The following is a 20,000-nucleotide window of genomic DNA, read 5'->3' on the forward strand; positions in this document are numbered from 1 at the left end:
TACATTTATATATATTAAATATATGTATATAAGAATATATATATTTATATATAATTTAAAATTTAATAAGGGTAGAAATTGATATTAATTAATTAAAACCAGTGGCCCAACATATTAAAAAATCCGAAGATTAAAATATTTTTACATACAAAATTTAAAGGACTGACCACTAAAAGTGGACCGTCAACATGCTAGATATAGACGTCAAATCGCTATTTTCCACAAAGAATATGTTCTCAAATAAAAACTTAGCACAAAACCAAAGCATTATTTGAGAACATATTCTTTGTGGAAAATAGCGATTTGACGTCTGTATCTAGCATGTTGGCGGTCCAATTTTAGTGGTCAGTCCTTTAAATTTTGTATATTTATATATATATATAAATGTATACATATACAATAATATATATATATAAATGTATATATATACAAGAATATATATATATATATATATATATATATATCTATATATATATCTATATATATATATCTTATTGTATATGTAATAATATATATATATATATATATATCTATCTATATATATATATCTTATTGTATATGTAATATATATAATATATATATATATATAATATATATATATCTTATTGTATATGTAATATATATATATATATTACATATACAATAATATATATGTATATAAATGTATATATATATACAAGAATATATATATATATATATTACATATACAATAATATATATATGTATATAAATGTATATATATATACAAGAATATATATATACATATATATTTATATATATACATGAATATATATATGTATACATACACATATACACACGCTCACATGCGCACATATATGTTTTTGCCTATGTGCATGTATGCGTGCCTGTTTGCACGTGCATATATATATATATGTAACTATGTTTGTCTCTGCAAATCAAATATTAGAAACCAAAGAGTTTAAGTAGACTCAGTTCAGCTACTATGATTTCGTGTGGCTTCAAAGCAGGTGAACAACTGATTCGATGATGCTTTACACAGTATTAGCACCCTTTTTTGAAAAAAAAAAAAAACGAGAGGAACGAAAAAAACTCCTATGTTTTCCAACTAATCATCTCCTGGCTTACTATTGTTTTCGTCAACACAATATTGTGCACGACACTGGCAAGTGTAATTTAATCTATGTTGACATTTGTGAATCAAGGGAGGTAATTCTGCCCAACCTTTTCAGCATAGGAGTGGTTCTTAACTCTACACGTTAACAATACAAAGCTGGAAACTTTGGAATTTCTAAATTTACAATGATAATTTTTGGAACTGGCACGAACACCAAAACAAGTCCCTCTCTTTTTAAAAATAAAATATTAAGTCTTTAATATATCTTAGAGCAAGAGTGCCCGACCACCTAGTCGTCGATCATTTGGTACCGGCCCACGCAGAAAGAAGACATAACTTAATTTTTTTTAGTTAATATCGCAGTCTACAAAGGTTTTTTGCATTACATATGTATTATATATGTATTGGCACTTCGTCGGTTTCGACGACGAGGTTTCCATTTAACCCGACCAGCGGAACTGCTTGCTCTTGAAATTAATGGGCAAGTAGCTGAGCACCCCAAAGACATGCGTACTCTTAATGTACCGTAAATCCTCGAGTATAATCTGCATTCCCCCCCCCCAAAAAAAAATTTAAAGGCCAAAATCCCTAGTGCGTACTATATACGAGGTTAAAAATGAAAATTATTTTCTAAGCAATGTCCGAGTCTCTATTTGCTGTCCGGCAATGTTTATTCAGACGCATTTTGTGATGTCGGGCGCGAAAATACTTTAAGGTAAGCTTGAAAGCAATGAAGTCATAAAAGAATCATCCATAACTTGCAGTAAGCTGCATTTATTGAACGTTATTACTGTTATTTCTTTATTTTCTGCAAGCAAAATGCATCAAAAAGCTACACGTTTGCATTATGTTATATATATACAATAATAATAATAAAGGACGTTACCGTATACATTTTTACAAACCAAAGGCGTTACATAGACCTCCTTGACTCAAGTTAGAGAAGGGGTGCGTATTATACACAAGGTTTAGGCTTTTCAGAGGTACAGCCCCCTAAAAATCCCCTGCGTATTATACTGAAGAGTGGACTATACGCGAGAATTTACGGTAGTTCTCAGGGAGATTTCGGCATGACTCAGAATGTGACAAGGCTGGCCCTTTGAAATACAGGTACTACTTATTTTTGCCAGCTGAGTGGACTAGAGCAATGGGAAATAAAGCGTCTTGCTCAAGAACACAATGCACCGCCGGTAAACGAACTCACAACCTTACGATCATGAGACGAATACTCATAACCACTAAGCCACTGGCCTCTACGTATATGTATTATATATGTAATAATTAGATATTACACACTTTATTTTGTTTTGTCATGTGTGTGATACCCTGGTCCTTGGAAAAAGATTGTCTTGTATGAAAACCGTCCGTGGTGCAGAAAAGGATGGTGGCCTCTGCCCTAGAGAATAATAATGCATTTGAAAACAGCATAAAATTTCTCCTTTTAAATTTGTTAAGAAACAGTAAAGGGTGACATGATTGTGGAAACGGAGACATGTTGGTGGAAAGAACCTGAGAAATATAGTTAGTCTTGTCCTGCATTTGGGTTCAAATTTCAACCACTTTTTTTCCAAGTTACTGTATCATGAGTGGAGGCACATGGTGTAGTGGTTAGAGCAGCGGACTCGCGGTCGAGGGATCGCGGGTTCGAATCTCAGACCGGGCGATGTGTGTGTTTATGAGCTAAACACCTAAGCTCCCCGCGGCTCCGGCAGAAGGTAATGGCAAACTTCTGCTGACTCTTTCGCCACAACTTTCTCTCACTCTTTCCTCCTGTATCTTGCAGCTCACCTGCGACGGACCGGTTTCCCGTCCAGGTGGGGAACCTATACGCCAAGGAAACCGGCCCTTATGAGCCAGGCATGGCTCGAAAAGGAACAAACATTGTATCATGAAAATAAGAATCACTTGTTACTGTTGTTGTTTAACCACCAGACAACCACGATCGAGCTTATCTCTGGTCGAAGATAGTTTAGCGGTTACGTTACCGTCGTTTTAAGGTATTCCTTAGCGTGTACTTCGCTTTTTAAAGACTACAGTGTGTGCAATTTGATGGAGGTTTTGCTACTATTTCTCGAAAGTTCAGTGACCACGCAGAAGTTCCAACTTTGATGTTGCTATCATCTACTCAACCAACACTAGAAATATTAGTCTTGTAATTAAACAAACAGTCGTCAAAAAATAAAAATAAAAATAATAAATAAATACAAATAGACATCCCTCCTCCGCTGCCAAAATCAATATACTATTACTTAGCTATTGAATTGATTATGTTTGTACACGTAAACAAGCAAATCCTTTTATTTGCCTAGCAGATACTAAAAATGTTTTGTAGTTTGGAAAAGCGATGTACATGTGGACCGGCTGAATGGATTATTTGTAAGTTAAATCTAATATATTGGTTCTTTATGTTTCACTGTAGAAACGTTAATTCCTACCTCCACGTTAAGAAATTACATTAGAACATTATTAAGCTTGAAATCTACCTGCACTGAACAACGAGAAAGCAATATGCATTAGTTAGGTAAACTTTACGACACACACACACACACACCGATATCTATGATGCTTTACAATTCAGAGAAGTTATAAACCAATCTGGCTATAACCAACTCTATACCTATTTCTATTTCTTTACTACCCACAAGGGGCTAAACACAGAGAAGACAAACAAGGACAGAAAAACGGATCGACCCCAGTGCGTAATTGGTACTTATTTAATCGACCCCGAAAGGATGAAAGGCGAAGTCAACCTCGGTGGAATTTGTACTCAGGACGTAGCGGCAGACGAAATACCGCAAAACTTTTCGTCCAGCGTGCTAACGTTTCTGCAAGCTCGCCGCCTTTAACCAGCTCTCCACCATCAGCATTATAATTATATTACATATTTGTACATACCCCGCGCTCCCTTCTGCAGAATATTTAGAGCTATTTATGAGCTATTTATCTAGTCGTGATCATAGGGTTATCATTGTCAAGTGATTTCTTTGAAAGATATCACCGGAGATTTCTCTGCAACCATTTATCAATTCACACACAAACATTCGCAACACAGAGACTAGTGTAGTTTGTTAAACATGTTGCTCAGTGTACAGGAATAAATTCTTTCTGTACACAATGGATTTACTTATTATCAAAGAAACTGAAACAGATAAATTCTTCATTCAGTGAAACTGCAACAAAGAAATTCTAGTCCTTTAATCTTTCCTACCTCTAAAACTATAACCCTACCAAACAATGACTTCTATAAAATAGCCCCGGTAGCGGCGATGGTGGTTGATTATCTCCTGCTGGCGATATAAACAAGAGTGCTTATGCGCACTAGAAATTCATATAAGAAGTTCTCTCATGGTAACTATCGCAGTATTCTGTGTTCTAAAACATCCTCTTTTAAGTGGGGATAAATTTTACCTTTTGGTAGTAATGCCGCTTGTGTCGCTATCAGTTATTTTTTGAAATACGTTTTGTTAAAGAATAATATAGCATAAAGTGCAATATAATCAAACTATAAAAAAATTAAATGCCTCCTTTTTAAAGCCTAACCTGGCTCATGGGCCCGGTTTCTATGGCGTATGTGTTCCCCAGCTAGACGGGACGCCAGTCCATCGCAGCGTTACTCATTTTTGCCAGCTGAGTGGACTGGAGCAAGGTGAAATGAGTGTTTTGCTCAAGAACACAACGCGTCACTCGGTCCAGGAATCGAAACCACAATCTTACGATCATGATGCTGACACCCTAACCACTAAGCCACGTGCCTCCACATAATCAAACTATACTGCAGAATAAAATTTATATCAAGAATAGTTGATAATAGTGTATAACAACTTGTCACTGTTGTTCGAAATGATACAGAAGCTACTGATAATAAGGAAAAGAAGAGGTAATGTGCACTGTAACACTATGTGCATATATGTGAACTTAAGAGTAGGTACAAGAACTGTAAAAAGGAAATTGGTTTTAAATTATGTTGAATTGTCAGCACGAAACCCTTAATAATGAGAAACGAAAGATGAAACAGAAAGGTGTTACATCATCTTTGTTTATTGTAAGCAGTGTAAGGTTAAAGTCAAACAAGCATATTAGAACCTTATTTAGCATATGGCGAGTGATGCTATTTCAATTACAGCTATGAACGTTACAAAAATTTATTTCGTTTTCTACAAATTACACCACAGTTTACCCTCCTCTCTCTCTCTCTCTCTCTCTCTCTCTCTCCTCTCTCTCTATCTCTCTCTCTCAAATGGGTCACCGATGTAAATCGGTTTCACATAGGTTTACACTGATGTAAATCGGCTTCACTAGTGTGAAATCTTGAATTTATTTAATTAGATAGTTAATTACTAAAATGTAAATAAACGTCTAAGTTCTTACCTTGCATATGAATATCGACCGCTCGAAGGACTCTGCACGTAAATCTATATACCCACATTTAACCACCCGCATTCTCTCTCTCTGATTTACGAGAATTGGGATATTTCACAGTATCCGGTCAGTTGAATGGACTCTTATCCTATCAAGATCGATGAAACCGCATTTTATCCACAACAACACTAAAGCCCTTGCCCAAATAAATGACCTCTGTTGCCACTTTTGACCCAAGAAGACAATTTGAATTGTAACAAAATGTTTCATATTCATCACAAATTAAGGAGAGTTATGGATATTTCTTTCTTTCACACCCAGATAAGAAGGAAATACAGGGTCGACGTTCTGTGAAGAAAATATTAAGTGTAGTGATTAGTGCGAGGCCTGAGAGTAGGGGTAGGTGTAACATGTGTGATGAGAAGAGGATATGAGTGGGCCATCAATGCCTTAGTGTAAGTGGTTTGGGTCCCGCTGTCTTCGGGAAGAAGAAACTTATAGTAGCAATAGAAAATAATCAGGGAGGTATCAGCACAGCTGTGGGCGTGAAGCCGATGTGTGCCTGAGTGATTTAATGCTTGTTAGTCAGGTAGCTGTTTATTGAACGTTGACCTAGGATGTATGGATATTCTATAGCAGCACCGTCCCAGATGTGAGAGCAACACTTCATCGTTATATATATATATATATATATATATTATATATATATATATATATATATAGTCAATAATAATAAGGGTAAAATTAATTAATTAATTAGTAATTAATAATTTTACCAAGCAGTGTTCAGTATGTAAAAGGACCATTTACGGTAAATTTAAACATTACTTTATATAATTAGGGTTCAGCAAAAAAATTATATATTATATATATATATATATATATATATATATATAATATATATATATATATATATATATTCTTTTAGTGTCAGTCCAAGTACTGCGGCCATGCTGGGCACCGCCATTTACTTTACTACTCACTCACTTAACTGCCTCTGATATGTGACATTTGGTGGATTTTCCAATATATGTTATTGCATATCTTTCCTGCCTTCGTTCCAGTGAGGAGAGTCTTAACTCTTTCAGTCTCTTCCAGTAGCTGATATGTCGCACTGTATAGATCTTCTTTGTGTAGCTTCGCTGGGAGCAGTAGTCCAGACGGCTGAGAACGAAAGTCCTCCAGAGGCCATCATGGTTTCCTTTTCTCTTGTTTTGAAAGTTCGAAGGATCCACCCGGCCAGATGTCTACATTTTATTGCCAACTTAGTAACGTGCACTTGGAAAGATGCATCATTACTCATGCCGATGCCCAGGTCACGCACTGATTTTGATTCGGGGATTGGAATCCTTCCTGAGCCAGTTTATCCTATCTGCTTTTCATTGAGTTTCCTGTGTCGGTAGCGCAGGGCTTTGAATTTTCCAGCATTAAACTGCATGTTATTTTCCCCAGCTCACCTGTATATTGCGTCCAACTCACGTTGTAGATGCACAACGCCTCCAGGGTTCTGTCAGTCAGCAAGTCATTCTCTTCAAGGAATGCCATTAATTTCCTTCGGACTATTCGTCCATGACTTTGCTGACGTGTGAGGTTAGAGAGATAGCCCTATAGTTTTTAGCATCTGCTCTGCTTCCTCATTTATGGATAGGCTATTCCCGCCTTTAGTTTGGCCGGGCGCTTACCATTTGCAAGAAAGATTTGGAAAAGTAGTTGCAAAGATTTTGCAAGGACTCATATGCACGACTTGAGGAGGATTGCTTGGAATCCATCTGGACGAGCAGCTGAGTTTGCATCTATACCATCTATTGCTAGCATTACATCCTTTTCTTTGATGTTGATGTAATCAATTGTTACTGCTTCCCGTTCAGATTCTGTAGCAGTAAAGAGTTCTAAAGGTTTGATAACTTGCATGTGCCATAAGAAGACACTTTGGAACCGTTCATTCAATGTTTCTGTTATCCTCATTGGGTTTCCCGTGAGGGAGCCAACTTTTTGAAGGAGTGGCCTTACCCTGCAATGCACAGAGACAGTCCCATTAGAGTACTTAAGGAAGGCTTTACGGTCTGATTTTATATTTCTTATAATCTAGGCTTCTCTGTGTCTTTCTTTCTCATGGGACTGCTTCAGTTGTTTCTCAATCTCCAGTGGTGTTGTTTCCAGGCGGGGTTTTTCACAGTCGTTGAGTTCTCTGTTGAGGCGCTTTGCAATCTTTGTACGCCGTCTCATAAGAACTTTCCTCTCCTTGGGAATCTTGTTTTTTTTTTTTTTGGTGCATAGTCTTTTCTCCCTGGGAAAAAAATTGTAGCACGGACATGAAAGTTTTCAATTTCATGTCTCTGTCGGATATAGAGAGAGACATTGGAACCAGTCTCTTTGGTGATCTCCTCAATTGATTTCCAGTCTGCTTTGTGGTACTTCAGACTGGATAGGTTTTGGGTGCTTCTCATAGGCTGCATGTCTGTGGGTTCCTTTGGTCAGCTCTATTATGTTGTGATCCGAGATTAGCGTCGGTGTCACTTTCACATTATGGATGAGATCCACATTGTTTGCGAAGCATAGATCAAGTATATTGTTTGTCCTGGTTAGTTGGAGTATTATTTGCTCCATATATAAATTGTTGGTGAGGTTGAGTAGGGATTCTACCTGAATTTGCTCATATCGCGTCATTCCTGAGGGAAAAAGGCCCTCGGGCCATTTCACATTGGGCAGGTTGAAATCTGGCATGAGAAGTACACTAATGTACTCTTCTGTTTTGGTTAAGAACTTTTCTATTCTTGTGAAACTATTTTTTTGTTCTCTGAAAACGCAACGTTTTGGACTTACAACACTTTTGCATAATAGCAACGATATATAATAATTATTTCGTGGATATGAATACCTCTTAGAGGGATGTCAGCATCCAGGTTCCCCGGTTTTATTCAGTGTATCAGTGAAATATCAAAAGATGTTAGTTTCACATTGATGGATATGGTTATATTACCATTTATGTATAAGAAAAAGAAAATGGAGAAATTGATATGCAGACATCAATTTATTGAAACAAATCCAATTTCGAACAATATCAAACTCCTAGATTCTAAGATCGTTTCAATACCCAATTAACTCAAATTAGAAAAATTAAATTAGAGATTCATAATGAATTTAGTTAATTGAACATTTCGTCAGGGTCAGAACTTGATAGTAAAAAGAAATATATGCCAATGTGTTGATATATCATTGGTAAACTCAGCATTAAATTCATATATGTGCTTTCAGGAATTTCTAATGTTGTTCCTTTTTCAAGTTCTGATCCTGATGAAATGTTCAATTAACTATATTCCTTATGAATCACTAAATTAATTTTTCTAATTTGAATTAGTTGGGCACGGAAACGACCGTAGGATCTATAAGTTTGATATTGTTCGAAATTGGAGTTGTTTCGATAAATTAATAGGGCTTCATCTCGTTACTCCAAATGTGTTTAGGAGAAAATTGTTTATATACCTAACGTATGTGAAGGCGCATGGCTCGGTGGTTAGAGCGTCGAGCTTACGATCGTGAGGTTGTGAGTTCGATTCCCCCTCCGGACTGCGTGTTGTGTTCTTGAGCAAGACACTTTATTTCACGTTGCTCCAGTTAACTCAGCTGTAGAAATGAGTTGCGACATGACTGGTGCCAAGATGTATCGGCCTTTGCCTTTCCCTTGGATAACATCAGTGGTGTGGAGAGGGGAGGCTGGTATGCATGGGCGACTGCTGGCCTTCCACAAAACAACCTTGCCCAGACTTGTACCTCGGAGGGTAACTTTCTAGGTGCAATCCCACGGTCATTCATGACTGAAGGGGGTCTACCACCCAACATATTCAATTTCACTCTAGATCGGATGGAGTTCCCCTGCCAATTTTTTAAAAGAAGGCTTTTGAAATGAAGTCTATAGAATTATATCTCTTGACTGGGACCAGAAAGTAACACCCGAAGTGATTCAGGAACTTTTCAAGAACCACACAAAGGCATAAAATTTAATAGAGAAGCAATCTGAACATGTATGGTGTTCACATCATTGAGAAGGACACTAGGAATCTAGCAAACTAGCATTATGCAGAATCGTTAGAACGTCAAACAAATTACTTTGCAGTATTTTCGTTACGGCTCGTTATGCACTAAGTTCAAACTGTACTGAGGTCAACTTTGCCTTTTGGAGATGAAGTATTGAGTTTGATTAACTTGAATAACCTTTTCCTCGGCCTAAATTACGACCTTTTCCCCTCTGATAGAAAACAACTTAGTAGTAAATGGAAATAACAATACAGAGAAATAATGTTTCTTTTTCGCAGAATTGGCTTATCATAAGTCTAATCTTTAGATTACATCATTCGTTACCTGATAACGATATATCCATTTCTACTCTAGGCACAAGGCCCGAAATTTTGGGTGGGTGGGGGAGGGGGCCAGTCGATTAGATCGACCTCAGTACGCAACTGGTACTTAATTTATCGACCCCGAAAGGATGAAAGGCAAAGTCGACCTCGGCGGAATTTGAACTCAGAACGTAAAAACAGACGAAATACCACTAAGCATTTAACCCGGCGTGCTAACGTTTCTTATTTCTTTACTGCCCACAAGGGGTTACACGCAGAGGTGACAAACAAGGACAGACAAACGGATTAAGTCGGTTATATCGACCCCAGTGCGTAACTGGCACTTATTTAATCGATCCCGAAAGGATGAAAGGCAAAGTCGACCTCGGCGGAATTTGAACTCAAAGACAGACGAAATACCGCTAGGCATTTCGCCCGGCATGCTATCGTTTCTGCCAGCTCGCCGCCTTCCTGATAACGATGTATAGGAGCTTTCTGTATTCCTGCTATCTAATGGAAAAATCATCGTCGTGTAATATATTTTTTATATTAGTTTAGCTTGGAAAAGTTCATGCTTTATTCATAGTTATGCGTTTAAAAAGCTCCAGATTTTGCTTGCATTTTATATTCGGTGTTACTTTAGCGTACAGTCAACCGTAGTATCTGTAGTTTGCGCTGTGTAAATGACCAGGTAGACCGAACACTGGAGTGGCACCGTATGATTTGCATTGTAGGAGCAATATGACCAAATGGTTATGAAGTTCGCTTTGCAATCACGTGAACCCGAGTTCGATTCTACTGCGTGGCATCTTCGTTAAATGTAACTTTCTATAGTCGACCCATACCTTGTGAGTAAAATCGGGTTGACGGAAATTGTATTGAAGCCTTTCGAATTGATTTTACATTTAATTCAAAGGTACAACATTATCACACTGCATCACACTAACTGTAATTTGGAATTACACTAAGGATTTATGTGTCTGTGGAATACTCAGCCACATATCTGCTAATTCACTTAGCAGGTAGTTTTGTTAGTCGAATTACTGACACCTCATGATCTGAATTCAGACCGAGATGAATTTTAACATATTTTCGTCAAATACTACACCACCATCCGCCTAAATAAGGAACACGAATAAGTGGGATTCTTATAATCTTTGTAGTGTATAATTAAAAACGTTTAAATTCTTATTTTCTTTGGTTTGTGACGATGATTAATAGCTTAAATAATACTCTTTGTTTTAAATATGGGTTTATGTTTGTGTGCTTGTAACGATTACAACAGCTGAAATAATATATCTCTGTGTATGTATGCAGTGGCGTAGCTGGAATGTGTGCCTCCCAGGGCAGCTCTTCAGTTTATCAGTCCCTCCAGCCCGTGCAGACCCAAAAGTGCCGTCCCGACAAAAGAGTCTCCTGCGGAGAACCGCCCCTCTTTCCATTCCACCTAGCTACGCTACTGTATGTGTGTATTTGTGTGTCATTAATTCACTGTGTAAAATATATATATTTTTCTTTTCAAGCTATCATACGCTTCCTGCTGATCGATTTCCTCATTAATTGCATCTATTGACATCCACAGCAGCTCTCAATCACTCACACGTTTTCTCACCCACTCATCCGCTCACTCTCTCATTTACTCACTCCCTCATTTAACTACTCTTTCATTTAGTCGCTTCTTCATTTAACCACTCACTCTCTTAATCACTATTCTATTGAGTGTAGGCTATTTGTATTATCATTTTTTTGCTGACTTTTAAATAAGCGTGATAAGTTAAACCTAATTGTTCAATTTTCGCAATCAAACTTACAAACTTACATACGTACATACATACCTACCCACGTACACACACACATACATACATACATACATACATACATACATACATACATACATACATACATACATACATACATACATACATACATACATACATACATACATTCATGCAGGCATACAAACATACAAGCATACGTACATGCATTCATGCATGCATACATACATGCATAGATGCATACATACATGCACACATACGTATATACATACATATATGATACACAATGCATACATACATATACATAATACACAATAAATACAAACATACATACACACATGCCTATGTGCATACACACATACATATATGCTTACATATTGCATACATGCATAAAACACACACACAAGCATAATACATACATATGCAAAATACATGCATGCACACATACATACACGCATACTTACATACAAACATAATATATACACATACATATTACACAATACATACAAACATACATACATAAAGCATATATGCATGCATACACACATACATGCATACCTACACATACATACGCACATATGCGTGCATACAGACATACGCACATATACGTGCATACAGACATAATAAAAATATACATGCATGCATTCATACATACTTGCAAACATATACATACAAACATTCACACGGATACATAATACATACTTTACACATACATACATATATATATATATATATATATATATATATATATTAGTTTGGAGATGATGTACAGGTATTTTATATTAGAAGAAATGAGGTACTCAGAAATTCGGATGGTTTTATATTTACAGATATTTATTTGTATATTACATGTTTTTATACATCATATAACTTATATCATATATTAGCGCTGGATTCACCAGAATGGACGCAATTTGAAAAATCCACCAGAATGGACGAAAGCGCTAATATATGATATATGATATAAGTTAAATGATGTATAAAAACATGTAATATACAAATCAATATCTGTAAATATAAAACCATCCGAATTTCTGAGTACCTCATTTCTTCTAATATTCTAATATATATATATATACACATGTGTGTGTGTGTGTGTGTTTGTGTACATATATATATATAGCTGAAGGATTAAAATTAATCAAAGGACATACCAGATATGTCCACCTGGTGGAAATAACAGTCAAAACTCTTATTTCCAGCAGGCAGATTTACTTGGTATGTCTTTGATTAATTTTAATTCTTCAGCTATTTAATGCTTTTTTTTTTTTTTAGAGTCTGCAACTGCTTACATTATTGATTCTGTTATTATCATTTTTAAATTATTACACTAGATGATAACAGAGTCAGTGGTATCTTCGCAAATGATTTTTTCATGAATTATTTTTCCTCGTGAATTATTTGCTCCGTATATATATATATATATATATATATATATCTAGCTGAGAAAGTTGGTGTGTGAAAGCACGTGGTTGAATATATAGAAAATAGTAAAAAGTGAAAAAACTACAGAAGGCTTGTTTTAAGGTTAAAAAATATATATTTGAGTCATTATGTCAGAAGAATGTTATAAAATTTTTTCATACAGTGACAGTTTTTGAAGAAATTTCTTCAAAAGAGATTTCTTCAAAAACTATGTCACTGTATGAAAAAATTTTATAACATTCTTCTGACATAATGACTCAAATATATTTTTTAACCTTTTAAAACAAGCCTTCTATAGTTTTTTCACTTTTTACTATTTTCTATATATATATATATATATATATATATATATATACGCACATACGCATACATACATACATACATTACCCAGAAGTTCAGAGATGGAATGATTACACAAGACCATCAGGAGCCCGCGGACCGCAGGTTGAAAACCACTATCCCAGATACTGAAATCAGTGGCTTTATGAGCTGAAATTTAAAGTCAATAACATCTTGTACGACACCACTAAGTCTGTCGCCTACAAAGCTAAGTATCCAGACACTTGCAAGAGCAAGAAATTCGCCATGAGGCGGGTGTTATTTCGGAATTTCATTCTCGTAGCGAGATGTCTAAACAAAGACTTGGGTTCTCTTATTCCCAGTTGTTGTATGGTTGTTGCCTCAACCCAGTTCACCTGTTCTTTGACAGGTCTTGTTTTTCATCTTGTACAGTGTACAACGAAAACTATCCTCCCTACCAAGCAGATTTGATAGGGTTGCTAGTTAGTCGCTGACGGCTTAACCATGCAACAGGCTGTAATTGGTTATATGTTACCAGTAGCGCTAGGAGTAATCTGACATGGATGCATACATAAATTCATCCATACATTCATACACATACATAGATTACGTGAAGGCGCAATGGCCCAGTGGTAAGGGCAGCGGACTCGTGGTCGTAGGATCGCGGTTTCGATTCCCAGACCGGGCGTTGTGAGTGTTTATTGAGCGAAGACACCTAAAGCTCCACGAGGCTCCGGCAGTGGGTGGTGCCGATCCCTGCCGTACTCTTTCGCCACAACTTTCTCTCACTCTTTCTTCTGTTGGCCTGCTCTCTTAGCCAGCGGGGTGGCGTCATTTGAAGGCTAAAACAATGCCAAGACGCATTGTGACCAGCGACGTGTAGCAACATCATGTGATCACATGTGATCACATAGATTACACACTAGACTATATCCAAAGTTTGCAAGACATTCCATGAGAGATTCGTGTGTGAAAAGAATGCACACACTTGGGTGTATGCACTGACTGGTCAACCAACGCACCAACACAACCACATATTTACAAACACCGGGAACTCTTTTAACTCAAAATGTCTTGTCGCTTTGTTGACCACCGGCTTGAACTCTCTCAAGAAGAACTTAAATATAGCTCAAAGAAAAATCATAGTCATAGATACATACAAAGAGCATTTGTTTATTTTGTAGTATAAAAACAAAAATATACTCAATACAACCGAGTGTTACAAGTGTGTTGTGTCTGATATGCATATACTTTTACATTAGGTAAATAGAAATTCAGCCTAGGTCACGATTTTTTTCCATTTGACTGGACGGACGACTTATTGAACAGGATGGTCTGGGAAGGTATAATCATTATTTATCTCACACACACACATACACACACACACACACACACAAACACATAATGCAAGTGAACACACTTGCACGCATGTGTGGAGGCACATGGCCTAGTTGTTAGAGCAGCGAACTCGCGGTCGAGGGATCGCGGGTTCGAATCTCAGACCGGGCGATGTGTGTGTTTATGAGCGCAACACCTAAGCTCCACGCGGCTCCGGCAGAAGGTAATGGCGAACATCTGCTGACTCTTTCGCCACAACTTTCTCTCACTCTTTCCTCCTGTATCTTGCAGCTCACCTGCGACGAACCGACGTCCCGTCCAGGTGGGGAATCTATACGCCAAGGAAACCGGGAAACCGGCCCTTATGAGCCAGGCATGGCTCGAGAAGGAATAAACAAAACAAACAACATGCACTCATGTACACACACATACACATGAACACACACACACATACATGCAAGCACACATGTATACACATACACACGCACACACACACATAAACACAAGCACACACACACACACACCACACACACACACACACACACACACACACACACCAATTTAAATAGAAGCTGAAAGGTAAATCTCGAAGTCGTGTAAAATTGATATCACTCTATGCTTAGTATTAAGTACTTTTTCTCGTTTCTCTATATATTGACGTGTGTGTGTGTGTGTGTGTGTGTGTGTGTGTGTGTGTGTGTGTGTGCACACTCGTGCACGCGCGAATGTATTCGTTTGATAAATGACTAATTTTCTAGTAATCAATGAAATTCAAAAATGCTGTTTATTGTAAATTAAGAAGAAATGATTGCCGAGGTATCCATGATAGAGAAGATTTGCAGTCTGTAACTTTTAAATCATGATTCACGTTATAAATATATGTATATATATATATGATATATTTATTAAAAATAATTAAAGTTAGTACTAATGCTACTTCGTAATCATCATTATTATTATTATTATTATTATTATTATTATTATTATTATTATTGATATGTGTGTGTGTGTGTGTGTGTGTGTGTGTAGAATTCAGATATACAAATGATGGTTTTTTTTAACATTTAAAGCTTTGGGACACATTATAAATTCGAAAGTTGGTGGAGCGTTCCAATGTGATTTTTCTGTCATTCTGCCATTCTTTCAATATTAATAATAATAATAATGATAATAATAATAATAATAATAATAATGATTTCAAATTTTTGCTACAAAGGTAACTTGGGGAGGGGATTAAGTCGATTACATCGACCCCAGTGTGTAACTAGTACTTTTTTAATCGACCCCGAAAGGATGAAAGGCAAAGTCAACCTTGGTGGATAATAATAATAATAATAATAATAATAATAATAATAATCCTTCCTACTGGAAGCACAAGGCCTCAAATTAGGGGGTGGGTGGGAGGGGACTAGTCAATTACATCGACCCCAGTCTTTCATTGGTACTTATTTTATCGAAACCAAAAGGATGAATGGCAAAGTCGACCTTGGCGGATAATAATAATAATAATAATAATAATAATAATAATAATAATCCTTCCTACTGGAAGCACAAGGCCTCAAATTAGGGGGTGGGTGGGAGGGGACTAGTCAATTACATCGACCCCAGTCTTTCATTGGTACTTATTTTATCGAAACCAAAAGGATGAATGGCAAAGTCGACCTTGGCGGATAATAATAATAATAATAATGATCTTTTCTGCTCTAAGCACAAGGCCTGAAATTTTTGGGGAGGGGGCCCAGTCGATTAGATCGACCCCATAATGCAACTGGTACTTAATTTATCGACCCCGAAAGGATGAAAGACAAAGTCCACCTCAGCAGAATTTGGACTCAAAACGCAAAGATGGACGGAATGCTGGTAAACATTTTGCACGGCGTGCTTACGATTCTGCTAGCTCGCCGCCCTCTTAATAATGATGATGATGATGATAAAAGGGATATATATCATACAAGTGCAACGAACCTCTGCAGAATGTGTGGGAAGAGGGTCGAAAGCGTGACTCACATTGTTAGTGCTTGTGAAAGTCTTGCGCAGAAAGAGTACAAGCACAGACACGACAAGGTAGCCCAAAACCTTCACTGGCTACTATGCCGGAAGTATGGATACGATGTAACGGTTGCTTGGTACCAAAATACACACCAAAATGTAATGGACGAAAAGGGGAAGGCAAAAATCTTCTCGGACTACGACGTCTAGACAGACAAGGTGTTAGAGCACGAAAGGCCGGATATAGTAACCTTTAAGAGAGAAAAAGAAGTGTGCCTAATATTCGGCATGGCAGTAGACCAATGAATAGCGTCTACTAGTGAAAGGGAGAATCGGATACTGTAGATTTGAGTCCAGGATCATCTTTGAAGTATATGGAAACTGATTTGGTAATGAGCTGTGCGCATACTCCTCAGAAAACCAAGATACCATTGTGCGGAGATGTCATCATGGATAGGGGTTCATCGGGTAAGTCACAGCACCTCAGCGTTACAGGAAGTTCAACGTATAATTACCTTTATCAGAAAGAAACGGAGTAAAGGTACACGATATGTGTGTGTGTGTGTGTGTGTGTGTGTGTGTGTGTGTGTGTGTGCAGTCATGTTTGTCCGTCGGAGCAGCAAAAACCATCTGATCACCGTTAAGGATGACTGATGGCTTGCGCGGTTGCTTTGTTTATAATGAAGAAGAGTTGCGCACAGTCAACTTCATTCTCTCGTCCTTGATCATCTTTAACCCAGTGGTAAAACCAGATCAAGAAGACTAGGGATGCAGACCAATGCAGCGAATGAATAAGATATCTTGTTTGTTTCATCTTACTCCCTGAACTCCGCAATGCATTGCTGCAGCCGCCTTCATCTGCAGTGAGCCATGAAAGTTTCTTCCGAAGAGTCCACCGTATTCAGTCTTCATTTGTATTGGTAGGCAAACCTTAACATGCTATATATATATATATATATATATATATATATACAGTACCGATGTAAGAAATTATCATAATCATCACATATATAGTAGCTATGTAGGAAAGTATCATACTCAGGATTATCCATCATGCGTATGGAATAAATGCCTTGTAAATATTTGAGCTACGGTTGTTTCCTTTTTGCGTACAAATCTCATTAGATACTCCACGACTTCTTAAAAATTAAGTAGTAGTAGTATGGAAGCATGCGCTGTAACAACGTGTTGCTGCATCCACCATTTGTTTGTGATTCCCTACTTTTGGCGGATTACATCTTTACACTACTCAGGCGACAACCCTTCAAGTCATGGATCTATTTGCGAAGTTGTTGCTGGTGATGGTTTTATAAGATCAAAGTGCAAATCCTACCTCAACCTCTCCAAGTCGCCTTTTACGACACGCAGAGAACACTTCGACTTTATTCTTTGACATGCCGGTCCCCACTCGTCACAAAATATACAATAGATAAAATAAATGTTACTCAAGTACTGGGTTCGATTTAATCAAATTACCTTTCACTTAGACCTTTATTCATAAATATTTATTCAGGTGGATAAGATAGTGTCCTACATCTTGACAAGCCATCGGAGACTGACTGATACGGTCGAAATAGTGTTTGAATACCTCTAAGTAGATATCGGCAAGAAAAACGTGGATGGCGTGGGTAAGGAATTCCAGAAGGTTGATATTCTGGCGACAGAAGTCTGGAATAATACTTAATATTGTCCTAGGAAATTGGAATACAGCGTACAAGAATTCTGAAACTGAGAGGTCGTTCTAATAGAGCGAGGAGACGTCTATGGACCAGAGGTTGTAGCTTGTTAATAAATATATATTTACCATTTAATAGGTTGGTTCCTTTTTGGATGCACCGCCCCAAATGTGAGGACGCTATTTCGTTGTCTTACTCAGATTACGTGGTAAGTTAGCAGCAATTGAAAGCTGAACTATTTTCAGCTCCTGGATAGGCACTTTAGCTTTTGAGATGCATATTTTTCTATGCTTTGTATGTGGGATAGTCTGTGGTCTTGTGTTTATGAAACTACAAATAATTGTTATTATCATTAAGAGCTAAGGCAGCGAGCTTGTAGAATCTGTTAGTACGTTGGCAAAAATGCTTAACAACATTTCGTCCGTCTTCACTTACTGAGTTTAAATTCCGCCAAGGTCGACTTTGTCTTTCCTACTTTCGGGGTTGATAAATTAGTACCAGTTGAGCACTGGAGTCGATCTTATCGACTTACCCACTGACCCTTCAGTCAAAATTTGAAAACACTTATTTTTAGAGAGCTATTAGTCGTAAAAAATGTAGAGTGATTAACACTAATTTATCTTGAATCTCATTGGCTCGATTTTTTAGATGAAACCTGCATTAGCATAGGTTTGATAACTATACTAGAGCAGTCTTTTTCTCTGAACTTACTGCCGTTGTTGATATTGTTGATATTTTATCACTGTTTTCTGATAACTTTCCAATGACTGTCAAAAACATTTCGATATGACAAAAACATTTACATTCATGTGTTGTGCTTTCCCTACGATATTTATAGCAAATGGCCTCACACTTGTCCTCACTTAAAAATTCCCATTTATATAACTTTCAGTTTAGCACTTCCTATCCTTCTAGGTGACATACTTGTCATGAAGACTACGGACGTATAAACATATTGATTGTGTTGATTAATAAATATTTTTCTCTTGGGATAACATTTACACCTCAGGCACAAACCAAAATGTCGATACCAGTGAGTACTAGTGACGATAATTTCTTTACAGTGTAAGTATTTCTTTATAAAAGAGTGTAGATGCGTTTGTGTGTGTGTGTTTTGTTTTTGTGGCTTATTTGTTTTCATTCATGCCTTCAGCTAACTTCATTTTAAATGCTGTGTTTTAATTAATTTTCTTACCATACAATTTGTATACATATGTATATGTATATGTATATAAATATATGTGCGCGCGTGTGTATACATATATGTATAAAGATACGTATATGCATATATATATATATATGTGTGTGTGTGTGTGTTGGGTATGTGTTTATTATGTATATGTGTGTGTATATATATGATATATATATATGTACATATATATACATATATATATATATATATGCATGTGTGTATATATGTAATATATATATATATAACATATATATGTGTATATTACATATAAAAAAATATATATATATAACATATATATGTGTATAGATATATATACATATCAAAATATATATATATATGTATATATGTATATATATATATATATATATATACATATTCATAAAACGTATATACATTTATATATATATATATATATATTATATATATATATATAATATTATATATATATATATATATTATATATATATGTATATATGTATTGGTATGTACGTGCACATGTATATATACGTGTAT

The 20,000-nt window shown here is 36.5% G+C and overlaps 1 protein-coding gene across 6 annotated transcripts in view; it reads left to right on the top strand.

The window, feature by feature from the left end:
- LOC115232521 (innexin unc-9-like) overlaps window positions 1–20,000 on the top strand; it is a 116,534-nt gene that overhangs the window by 69,721 nt on the left and 26,813 nt on the right. The window contains exon 1 of one of the 6 annotated variants that reach the window (XM_036512731.1): window positions 3,447–3,472. The exons of 4 other annotated variants lie outside the window; for them this stretch is intronic. In XM_036512731.1, the coding sequence (XP_036368624.1) occupies window positions 3,462–3,472 (11 nt within the window). In that variant the 5' untranslated portion in view covers window positions 3,447–3,461. Of the gene's footprint in view, window positions 1–3,446; window positions 3,473–19,067; window positions 19,361–20,000 lie in introns of those variants that run through there. One more of the 6 variants, XM_029802433.2, reaches the window with a different exon arrangement.

Source organism: Octopus sinensis, linkage group LG2 (assembly GCF_006345805.1).
Source record: "Octopus sinensis linkage group LG2, ASM634580v1, whole genome shotgun sequence".
NCBI lineage: Eukaryota > Metazoa > Mollusca > Cephalopoda > Octopoda > Octopodidae > Octopus > Octopus sinensis.